The following is a 12,375-nucleotide window of genomic DNA, read 5'->3' on the forward strand; positions in this document are numbered from 1 at the left end:
AAGAAAGAAGAAAGAAAGAAGAAAGAAAGAAAGAAAGAAAGAAAGAAAGAAGTAAAAGGGAAAGAAAGGAGGAAGAAAGCAAGAAGAAAGGGAAAGAAAGGAGGAAAGTAAGAAGGAAAGATCCCCGCTAAAGTTCCCAGCCCTGCCGCTTCGCGGTCGCCCACCTCGTCCCGATTTTGCCCCGAGCACCCCGGCCCCCACCGAACCCCTTCCCCCCGCAGCCACCGGGGCCGCCCTGGGGAGCAGCGCCCCGACGTGCGCCCCTCGGCCCGGCCCAGCTGGCTCAGGGGTACGGAGGGTTCCACCAAAGCTCTGCTGCCGTGGGGAGCGGGGGGCGGACGCCCCCCCCCCCCCCCCCCCCCCCTCCGCCGCTCTGTTCCCATTTCCTGCAGGGCCCGGCGGGCCGCGGGCAGGCCCTTTCCCCCCCTCGCTCTCCCTCCGACCATTGTCAGACTAATCTGGGTGGATGTTAAAGGACACTGAGCTATCGGTGTTATCACCCAGACTGACAGCAACTGTCAGCTGGGGTTAAATCAGCGCTCGGCGCTCCCGGCGCCGCGCCGCGCCTCCCTGCCCCACGCCGGGCGCATTCAGCCCCGCGTGTCCCAGCGGATCGTCCCGCTGCTCCCAGGCCCTCCCGAAGCCAGCTCCTTTAATTGTCCTCATTTGTAAGAGCCGTTTTGTCATGCTAAACAAGGCTGGAGCAGCCATTCTAACCTCTCCTTTCAGCGCTTTTCTCCTCTCCCCTTTTGTTTACCTTCGACTGATCTCTCATTTATTTATCTATCTATTCTTCCTCTGCTCACCCTCTCATTCAAGCCCCATGTCTGTTAATTGTGTTATGCCGTTTAATTCTAACATCGGTCTCCAAAGAGCACTTAATGAGCAAAGCACATCCAAACACGCATCACTCCGGCTATTCAGCTCCTCCAGACGGACCTCTGCGTCTTACTCCTTCCCCTCCGTCTCTGCCCCTCTCTGCAGCGAGACTTCCTCCCTTCACCGAGGGACCTCGATGAATAGCCCCCCCAAACATCACTAATTGATCCGGGCAAGACGCTAATTCCAACCCACCCCCTTCCATCACCGCCAGCATCCCCCTCCAAACCTCTCCTCGCACCGGTAAAAGTTCAACGCCGCGGAGGCAACTTGGGAAAGCCGACTTCCCCGACGGGATGGGGGGCCGGGGCGGAGAGGAGCAGCCCCCGCAGACACTCGGGTGCGCCGCGGTTCCATCCCCGCTTTTCGGAAGTTTTCCTCACCTCGCAGCCGCGTTTCCCCGACGGGCTCCAAACGGAGCCCGACCCGGCTCCAAACCGGCCCCGACCCGCTGATACCGGCTACCGGGGGGGTCGGGACGGGGCGAGCGGTCCCGCAGCGGCGGCGAGCGCGAGGGCTGCGGGCGGAGCTGGGCCCCGCGGCGGGGAGCATCGCCCGCAGCCCCCGGCGGCCGCCGGTGCGGGACGCGGGGCTAGGGAGCCGGGGCACCGCATCTACACCACGCAGTTGCCTCGTTTGATGACAGATTGTCTTTATTCAAAACGCCTTTGTCCAACAAATGAAAAGGTTTAACGAGGTAAAAATTCTGCCGGATACATTTTTTTCTTCTTCTTCCCCAAGACATTGCGAAAGCATATTTAAATTACCATCGTTTTTTATTCGGGTTTTCGTTATTATTATTAGTAGTAGTATTAGTATTATTAATTTTTACAGTTCTACTGCCTGACTTCATACCTGACGCTCTGTCTAAAGTAAACTTAGATCTAGTCTCACTGGATCACACAAATTTAAGGACTATCTGTTTTAAATTAAGCAAACACCATCATAAGTTTTAAATATAAATGTTTCTCCCCCTCTTTTTTTGTTGGGTTTTTTTTTTTAACTTTGAAGAGCCTTTTTCTGACATGAAAAGCAATTTTACCTAGTAGTGCGTCGTGGCAAAATATATATATATATTATATATATAACACAGCTGATCTCGTCTTTTAATGTGCAAAAGGAAAACAAACAAAAAAAAAAATCGTAGTGAGACCAGGACTTCCCAAAGTCAAGTCCAAGTGACATGAGACCCTGGAGAACTCAGAGAAATTAAGAGAATAAATAAAAATCGAAACTGCCTCTCTCTTTTTGTTTTTTCTCCCCCGCTTTGTCCCGAAAGGGCAGTTCAAGGTTCGCTTTTTTTTTTTTTTTAAATACATTTACAACTCTTACAAGTGCCGGGCTCCTATCTGACCCCGCGATTGCAGATCCCCCCCGAGCCTGGGGCCAGCTCTCAGGGCGAGGTTAGGCGAGAGCATCTCGGAGTCCCCGAGCCAGCGTCCTTGTCTGTCCCGGCCCGGTGGCGGGCCGCAGAGTCCTGTTTCGGGTGGCCTTTTGCTTCTGCAGGTTTTATGTACATGGACACGAAGGAATCCCAGTTCCGGCTGCCAGCCGGGACACACACACACTTACACACGCCTGTGGGGGTGTGGGTGGGTGTTACATGGCAGTCGCATGTGCTGAAGAATAGGGGTCTATCCCAGTCTTGGTCATGCCTGGGAATAATATGTAGGCAACTGGAGGTTGCAAACTGGAAGCCGACCAAGCCGTACAGTTACATGGCACGACATAGCCCGGGTTAGTTGGCGAGGGGTGAGTGTGGGTGTGTTGGCTGGGGCAGCTCAAGCTGCCAAATGCCCCGTTCTGGTATCCCAAGGTGGAGGCGTAGGGCAGGGTGCTGGTGGCTAAGGTGTGAGGAACCTCAGTCATCTTCTGAATGGCGCTGGAGCTGAACTGGCTGGGGTCAAGTAAGGAGTAAGGTGCTGAGGTGGGAGGCAGGAAAGCCCTGGCCTTCTCCGGGGAGCTCAGCAGAGAGTCAGTGGCCCCCACGGGAAGCCCGGCGGCCTTTAAGGGATCGGTTTCCCCGAGGTAAGGCAAAGGGAAGACATACCTGTCCTTTTTGAGCAGGTTCTTAGGCTTGCGCCGGGGTCTGTACTTGTAGTCGGGATGCTCCTTCATGTGCTGCGCCCGCAGCCGCTTGGCCTCGTCGATGTAGGGACGCTTCTCCGCCTCGGAGAGCAACTTCCACTCCGCGCCCAGCCGCTTGCTAATCTCCGAGTTGTGCATTTTCGGGTTCTCCTGGGCCATCTTGCGCCGCTGGCCGCGGGACCACACCATGAAGGCGTTCATGGGGCGCTTGATGTGGTCGCTGGGCTTGGACATGCTTCGGCCGGGCGGGCGGGCGGGCGGCTCGGCGGGGCGCTGCGGTGTGGGGCGCGCTGGGGGCGCCGGACGGCGGCGGGAGGAGGAGGAGGAGGAGGAAGAGGAGGAGGCCGAGGGAGCCGGAGGAGCGGGAGGAGCGGGCTCAGCTGATCATCACAGGTCCTCCGCCAACGCCGTCCCCGGCGGGACCCCTGCCGGGGCGGGGCGCGGAGCGGCGCGGAGCGGCGGCCCGCGGGGCCCGGCGGGCGGCTAGGCGGGCGGCGAGCCGCCGGGCGCAGCAGCGGGCCGGCGGTGGGGACGCGGTGCGGCGCGGGGCAGTTCAAAGGCGAGGGGCTGCGGCGCGCAGGCTGACATAGCGGCAGGGCGTTCACAGCGCGGCCGGGCGCCCAATCAGCGCGGAGGGGGACCCGCTTAAAAAGAGAGGGAGAGAGGAAGGGCGAGAGGAAGAGGAGGGGAGGGGACAGGGGAGGGAGCAGGAGGAAGAAAGGAGGGGAAAGGAGGACCCCCCCCCTTCAAACGCGCAGATTAAAAGGAAGCTTTTGTGAGTTGCTGCGCTAATAGCAGCTGCGGGGGAGGCGAGAGAAGCGGGGGGGGGGGAGGCGAAGGGGGTCGTCCTCCCCATCCTCCCCCCATCCCGCCAGTGTACGGAGCGGGGCCGGTCCCGGCGCCCTCCAGGCTCCCCGCCGCCGCCGTCGGGGCTGCGAGCGCTGCGCTCGGCCGTGCACCGGGCCGCTCTCCCGCTTGCAATTCCCACCCCCCGTCTTCCCCGCTCCGCAGCCCCGCTTAACCCCGGGAGCCGGCCCGCGTCCCGGCTTGCTTTGAATAATTGCCTGACTCCCGCGAAACGCCCGTGGGGAAAATATTTATTAAATGGAAACAATTGTCCCGGCTCCCGGGGGGGGACCGCGTTTGTTCCAGGCTTATTGGTTTTTAGCACCTGCTTTGGTTAACAAACCTGCTCCGAAAAGCCCCCGCCGGGCCTCCCCCTGCCCCCGCCCGCCCGTTTCCGAGAGCGACCGGGGAGAGAAACGAGAAGTCGGGCGGGCGGCGCGGCGGGGGGAGGCTCCCCGGGCCGGCCGGGGGGACGGCCGCCCCGGCCCCTCCGGGCTTCTCCCGTACCCCCCGCCGGGGCACGGCCGCCGCTCCGCCGGTAACTTCGCCTCCCGCCCGGCGGGGAGCCGCCGCCTCCGCGGTCCGCTCCGTGTCGGGGTGCCGCTATTGGTGGGTACCTACCTACCCCCCTCCTTCAAATACTAATACTAATACCAATACCAATACCAATACCAATACCAATACTAATACAAACCACCCTCGACCTTATTTCCTGCTTTCTTCCTTTCCGCTTGCAATAAATGACTTTCATTTCCCGGCAGAGCCGTGTGCGTGCGGGGCCGGGGAGGAGGAGGAGGACGAGGAGGAGGAAGAAGAGGGGGGCATATGATTTAGAGTCCACTCACCTGGACGGGGCCGGCAGCGCCGGAGGCTTTGGCTCTGCTGCCGCCAGCGCCATCCCAGCGGCTTTTTTCGTTGCGCCCAGAAATGTGCCGCGAATTTCTCAGCCGTCGCCGGGAGCCCCGTGCCCAGAGCGGGGGCTGCGGGCGGGACCCCCTGGGACGGCACCGGACCTTCTCCGGGGAAATTTCCCCGTTCCCAAGGTGGGGTCCCCCGAGCCTTTCCCCCATCCCCAGGAGCCGTTGCGTGCATATGGGACCCGCAAACAAAAAAAGGGGGGTGCAAGCGGCCCCTTTCCCCCGGCTGCCCCCTCCACGGGCGCCTGCTACATTAACCCCCTTCGGGGACCTCCGTGCCACGCGTGGTCCCGGTAGCCCCATCGGGGCGCTCGCCGCGGGTCGGGGCGGGGGTGCCCGAGCACTACGCGCCCCGGCAGGCACCTGCGGGCTTGGACGTGGCCGTGGTAGGGTGACACGCGTGGAAACTTATTTTTTACCCGACTTCCCCCGTGGAAACAGCGATACCAGCAGCCCCGGCTGCCGGCACTCTGCCCCGCGGAGCGGCCGCGGCCAGGCGTGCGCGGCCGCGCTCAACATCCGCGGTTAAACCCGCGCTGGCGCCGCTTCCCCCGACCCCCTCGCCTCAGTATATTGTGTTTTCCCCTCCGCCGTTTAAAATCCAAACTCCCTTTGTTTTCACTGTTTATTCTCAGATTCTTCGGCGGGGGGGATTATATCATTCGTCATCCCTCGCGAAGATTAAACGAGGGAAACCTGGCGTCGTTCTCAAAAATCCGTGTAGCAAGACAAATCGTTCGGAAGGGAGTGATGGCTCGCAGGCTCTGCCTGCTCCCGAAAAGTCTTTCCAATCAGTTAATGTTGCTTCGCAATATTAATGATAAAAAATCGGCAGACTTGCTTTCATTGGCTGGTGCCTTTGCTTCGATGCATCACACACTCTCCGATCAGCTCGGGGCATTTCGGGCTGTATTTTGTTCATTTACATCCCATATATGCCCCCGTTAAAAAGGGCAGAGAGGAAAAGAAATATTTCCTTCGAGATGCCAACGCCTCCATCCTTAAATACTTCCATTTTTACCCTAAATCATCTGTCCTGGAAGGGCATCTGTTGCAGTTGTACATCCCCCGAGGACGGGTTTTATAAACTTTGTACCCTTTTTTTTTGAGACAGCAGCGATTTCCAGGGCGGTGACTGAAATCCATTTCTCCTCGCCAGCTTGTTTAGACACCAAAACTAATAGTGCGATTATTATTCCTGAATGATATCATGGTAACGCAGAAAGATAAGGATGGCCTGATATGGAAACATTAAAATTATATTCTTGGAGATAGTTCATTTGGAGTAACTTTAAATTAGATGAGATCATGTAGCCTGAGATCTAATATCAGCATAAACAGAGCTGTATTTCTGCCTTCATCTTCCTCCTCCTCCACCTCGCAGGAATCACGGTCGGGCTTGCAGTGCTGCAATTGCCAAAAGTGAGAGGCAAAGAGCATGGCACCTATAATTTGAAAATACCCCCGATCCAAACTTTCAGTTGCTGGAAAATAATGGATCTTTAAAGAAAGTTTTTTCATGCTTCAGGCACTAGGAAAGGGAGAGGATTTTTAATTGTTTTTTAATTGAAGGGCCCACATTTTGGAAAGACTTTCAGGTTTCTGGAGCTTTTCAGAGACACTGAGGACACCAGTCCTTCTTGTTGTTCTGCGTGACCAGGTGAGATTCCCACCGACAGCAATGCTTTTTACAAATATATAGAATTAGCTCAGTGCACAGGCTGATTATTTTGATACTTTTCCTTCATATTTGGTCATTATACATGCCAGTGCATACATACATTTCTTTATGTATGATGTGCCACATATTAAAAAAAGACCCATTTAATCACATGCCATCAAATAATATTTTCTGAGAGAGATATATATATGTAAAAGATATGCACACACCAGCTCATACAAGCACAGAGCACTGATGCATTCACAGATACTGTGCGGAACAGACTACATACTTATGGGTTATTCTCTGTGCATGTTTGCAGTATTTCTTGCTCAGTCCCCCCCCAACCCTGAGAAAAGCATTCATGCAACTACAGCTACAAATAGTTACACCGATACAGCCTTCTGCACAGAGAGATTTAATAGAGCAGGTCACTACCCTGTACATACATGACAGAAGAGGGTAGCAGTGATGGATGTGGCAGATTGGATCATCCCACGATCTGGTTTGCCCAGCGTCTGCTTTCTCACACTGGCCAACAAGAGATGCTTCCTGGGAAGGCACCACACTGTGGGAGAGACTTGTAGAATAACTTGCTACAAAAAAAAAGATTCCTCTCAGCCCCCATTAATTAGGACCTGGTTTATGCTTTCAAGCTGAAGTTTACAGCCCTTTCAAAACTTAATTTTTGTTCTGCTCGTTTTACCTGCATGACGTCCTATAAAAGCCCCATCCTTTAACACAGTGCTATCTGCATTTACGGAACTAACTCCACACAGGTGATCTGTTCATTATTCTTTTGCAGCATTCATTTTTTTTGTAGTCTGCTGTTAATGAGGAAGGTGATGTATATTTTTGCACCGGGGTATTTCCCTCCCGGCTCAGGCTTCCTGCAGGTGATAACCCTGCAGTGTGGCCAGTCACCCTGAGGAGCCACCGATGCTGGGAAACCTGTCCCCTGCTGACACCATGGGTAGGTCCAGTGAGTTTTACTGTTGCAGGTCTTCCCACAGCCCCTGGGGTCGGGGCAGTGGGGGTGAAGGTCCTGATTAGTGAGCCAGCAGGACTGCCTTACAGCATTATTTTGTGCCCCGAATTATAGCAGCCTTCCCAGACAATAAAATTAAGCATAGTTCTCTGTGTGGGTTCGTGTGGAAGTGCTGCATTGAGAAATACTGACTGCAGCCAGATCAGCAGCCACTTGGCTTGACATTGCTGTCACTGCGAAGTGCATAACGCTGGGGCAGAGAGCACCAAAACTGCCCACGCAGAGTCAGACAGTAGCCTGGGCTCCATGGGACCCACAAAGGGTCTCTGGGTACAACCCCTGCAAGAGACTCCTGGGGCAGTGCCACGTCTGTGCCACCTCCTGGCCTAGCAACATTAGCTGTTAAATAATAGCTAACGAGTGGCTAAAGAGCGGTTCATCCTTTCCAGGGTGAGAATGCCCAGTGGAAACCCAGCGGGATTCCTCTACATTGGGTAGACCAACGCTGCAGAGCCCCATGAGGTCCTTGGGTGCATCAGCGCATGTCCCAGGGAAGGGTCCATGGAGATCACCATTTGCTTTCTCTGCAGCAAAAGCAGCAGGAGGGAGAGCTGATGAGCCTCTCCAGTAAATAAGTATATTCACTGTGGCCATGCATGTAAACCCGGGGACTTGACACGGAATTGACTTCCTAGATATTGTATGGCCAGGGAGCCTCAGTCATTGTCAGCAGCATGAAGTGAAGGATAAATGACCTAAGCTCAGAAGTGCAGAGCAGGCTTGTAAGGAAAGGTAGTATCTTTTATTAGACCAACTGATACAGTCAGAAAAAAACAGGCTTTCAGGCACACGGGCTCTGAAATAGAAGCAGCAACTTTCAAGAAAAGTGCCAAGGCTGAACTGTTTATCTATCTCAGGTACTCACCCGCCTCCATTTCTGGGGAGGCTGATGGCTTCATCGGCTGTAATACAGCCATCCTCCCTGGTGCAGGATGAAGCACAGAAGTGTGATTATTCCCAGCTACACATCAAGCATGGAGAAACACAGAGGCCGGTCCAAGGCTGAATGAAAAGCTTGGGGTAGGGGAGGGAAGTGACCTGCTAGGTTTGGTGTTTCAGGTGAGCTCTGGAGTAGCCTTTTTCTGGATTACTGACATGGTTGAAAGCTATACATGGAAAGCATGTGGAGGTCAGACAGACAGGACCAACTGCTGTGTTCTGCAAACAGAGGATACGCTCAAAAGTATTATCTCGCTGTTATTCTTCCAGTACAGTTAAATAACATGAAAAGTGGAGGTCTGGTCAAGATGCAAAGATACGGAGGAAAATACTCCTTCTATTGACTTATGTAATCCTAACACCATTTCATAGGCTCGGGGTTCTTGCAAACCTATGTCTTTTCCCCGAATACCGCATTTTGCATTTGGATATCTGAATGAGATGAATGGTGTTTAAAGGCAGTCGCCGCAGATGTCCCTGAGGGCTGTGGTGCTCCGAGTTTCAGGAGCATCTGTTATTTTAGTGAAGGGTGGTTCAATTCTTGTCCACTCCATTTATTTAGGATCTGTCAGCATCACACATACCAACAAGGTGGAGTCAGATTTTTTTGTCAAAACTGCCCTCTTTGGTCAATGTGCCCACTCTTGTGAAAGATCTGCCCCCATAAACACAGCTAGGCCCCCAGCACAGTTAAGTTCATGTTTAACTTCCCACCTATGTGAACCAAACCACGCAAGAGCCATATAATTTCCTCCCTGCTCTTCTCACAGACACTGATATGGCACTTGAGTTAAACATATTCACCTGAAATACAAAGCTTGAGAGAAGGTAACACTTGAGAATCCCATGAACAGCCAATTTATCTTACTGCAAGGACTCCAGACCTCTCTTCCCCCCATTCACACAACTGTTCTCAGTGTCTCAGGGTGAAGCTCCAGGGGTAGGCTGGGATATTTTAAGCACTGCAGGCCATTTCTTCACCATGACATATTACCAGTATAAAGGTAGGACTCTAGGAGCGCTGATGGACAAGTGCTGTCTGCCATAACCCTGGAGAAGTCATCCATCATATGGTCCAAAATAATCTGGATAACCTCCAGAGCATGCAGGGAGGTTTTAAAGCAGGTTGTTTAGGTCCTGAATTGCTGGAGATGGACCACAGTTGTAAGAGATGCTCCAATAAGCAAGAGATGCTCCCTGGCAGTAAGAGTTGGCCAGATGCTCTTCTGCCTCAAATCCAAGAACCTCAGTAGACTTCACTCTGTGCAAAGCACATCAAATATTGAGATGCTGGTCGGCAGCACCAAGCCTGTCTGGCAAACACAGCTTTGGACTGGACTGGTGAAACAAGGTCTAAAGAGCCAATCAGTTCTCTTGTTTATTGAAAATTCAACCCTGCAGCCGACCTCACTGAGTGAACCAGCTTCAGGAAAACCACAAAGCACATACCCACCCATGCTGTTTGAAAATGCAACGGCTTCCATCCAAACACAGCTTTGCAGGAGCCCAGATGCCTCCGAGATGCCTTTTGTTGCTTGCTGGAGGTTCGTGGTGGCATCCGTCCCTCTTTGAGGCAAACCTCCTTGCTGGCTCACCCCCAGAGGCTCAGCAGAGCAGAATAATGCCACATGCCCTTGAGCAAGGAAGGTGCCCACACGTTACACGTAGACTCTGAGTGGACTGGCTGTTTGCTCTGGGGTGTTAGCTGTGAGTTAGATGCCATGTCAGACACCATGTGCTGGTGGGAAGTCTGGCGGTGGGTCCCCAGAAGTAAGGGAAAGACCCCTCCGGCATCCTCTTCAGGACTGCAGAAGCTGTTCCTCAAGAGGAAGTGGCAGGGCTGTGGTCTCCAGCCATGCAATGGTCTCCAGCACCCTCCTTGGGCGTCAGATTGACCTTTTGCCTGGTGAGGCTGTGAAACAAGTTTGCAGAGCCAGGGGAGAGGGAAACATTGCTGCTGGACTCCAAAAAATGAGTCAACTAGAGGGATGGAGGCAGCAAAGCATTTGGATGGAGAAGACCCTAATCCCTTGAGCCATTTGGAGGTCTACCCTGCCCGGGTGGGGGATGCAGCCTTATCCAGGCACACCAACTCTGCTGCAGGACAGACACGACGGCTGGGAGCAGAGCTGCCCTGGCCTCGCACTACCGAAAAGCATTCCTGGTTTGTGCTGTGCATGCCCCCTCCCGCCCTCCCCAGCCTGGTCCTGCTTGTTCAACCGCAGCATCCTTGACTCGGGGCCCTTTTTCACTGGAAAAGAGATCCCTCCACAGTAAACTTTGAGGGGAGTCTCAGGAACTAATTCTGGGGGATGGTACAGATTATATGATCATGGCTTGAGGAAATTATTATATTTTTAATTGAATTTTGTGTCCTATGCACAGATACTACAGTAGTGGGCCCTTTATCAATTGTTAACACGAATACTAATGAATACTAATGCTAATCATTTGTTTCTGGAAACAAATACAAAGATATATGATGGAAAAATATCTCTGAATTTTAACACCAAAAATAATGAAATGCATCACAGTCCAGTGGTGCCAGAAGACAAAACCCTACAGTTACAATATGGTGACACAAAACGTGAGATATGGAGGAGCTGCCACTCCCATTAGCTATTCTGCTGACTGATATAGCGGGACTGAGCTCCAGAAAATTACTCTCTTGCAACCCGCAAGGAAAAACTCCAACAACCTTGACCCAAAACTGCAGCAAACGCTCCCCAGGAGCCATGTGAGGACAAACCACCTTCTCTGGGGCAGAGCAAAGAAGAGCAGCCAGGGATGACTCCTCCAGAGCCAGTCCTGCAGGGTCGGGGTCCGGCACCCAGCCCTTGCACAGAGCTGTGCCTATGACAGAGCGATGCGCTCACTTCATTATTTATTTATTGTGATGATTTACAAGGCACCCATCTCTCCAGCAGCTGCTTGTTCTTTACGAGGTTTGGAGATGAAAGCCAATGATATTTCCACCCACCCAGCCCAAATGGGAAGGCACGCTCAGTAACCCTTTACTAACCCTTGAGACAGGGATTCTGTGGGGAATAATTTAGCCGGCAGGAGATTCCAGAAACGGCAATTAATGAAAGACTTGGATGAAGTATGTCTTATATCTTGTTCCAAATATGGCCATAGAGGTTTTTACTGGGGCGGGGGAGGCAAACGTTAAAGGGAGGGCCTGCTCTGGAGCACACCCAGTCTGCAGCACCTGCAAATTTCACCCCCAGGATAAATAACTAAGATATCTCCGTCACTTGGGGCTGCTCAAATTATTCATAGCAAATAAATTACCAGGTGTATTTAGTCTGTTGTTCCCCCCCTTCCTTTTCCTACATGCTCATGAATCACTTGGAAATAGATTCTGATTTCTGCAAGTGTGTCTATTAGTCATAATAAAGGGATGTGGCACAGCTCATGCGAAGATCTGTGGCCAATGGGCTGTCGGCAAATACTCGTTATTGGTCTGGTATCTACATCTGAATGGTGATTCAGGTCATTTGCTGCTGCTTCTGAGTCCGGATTGGTGATGCAGGTTTTTTTTTCCCCCCTTCCTTTTTAGTGAGCAATGGGAGCAAAGAGGGAGGACCACAGAGATGCTCAGCGCAAATCTGCTCCACCAGGCAGGAATCCCCTGCTTCTCCTGCAAACATGGCTGCTCAAACAAAGACTGGCACCTGCGTGGGGATGGTGGTCCTCACCAAGGCCACTCTGACCTGCAGTCAGACCCAAGACCGTTGGTGTCCACCTATGCATCCGACATCCAAGCTTTCACAGAGGCCAACCATCACTGCCTGTACATCTCCAAGAGTCAACACACCGAGGCAATATGTTCTCCACCTGCCAGCCAGAATGCACATGGGAAGATATACGAACGGCGTTTTGTTCCCTTCTGTTATACTGTCTGCCTCAATCCCAGCTGCTGAGAAACTGAAGCGGCACAGCAGATCAGCACCATCTCCTCCATTTGAGCCCTTTGCCTCTGTAGGCAATTACCA

General features: G+C 53.1%; 1 protein-coding gene across 1 annotated transcript; it reads right to left on the bottom strand.

Moving 5' to 3' along the window:
- Positions 1-2,478: 2,478 nt before the first annotated feature.
- Positions 2,479-3,201, bottom strand: SOX14 (SRY-box transcription factor 14). Its single transcript, XM_076340701.1, has one exon. The coding sequence runs from the start codon at positions 3,199-3,201 to the stop codon at positions 2,479-2,481; it is 723 nt and encodes a 240-aa protein (XP_076196816.1).
- Positions 3,202-12,375: the final 9,174 nt, after the last annotated feature.

Source organism: Aptenodytes patagonicus, chromosome 6 (assembly GCF_965638725.1).
Source record: "Aptenodytes patagonicus chromosome 6, bAptPat1.pri.cur, whole genome shotgun sequence".
Taxonomy (NCBI): domain Eukaryota; kingdom Metazoa; phylum Chordata; class Aves; order Sphenisciformes; family Spheniscidae; genus Aptenodytes; species Aptenodytes patagonicus.

Coding starts and splice junctions, on each gene's coding strand:
- SOX14 (XM_076340701.1), bottom strand. CDS start 3,201: ATGTCCAAGCCCAGCGACCACATCAAGCGCCCCATGAACGCCTTCATG.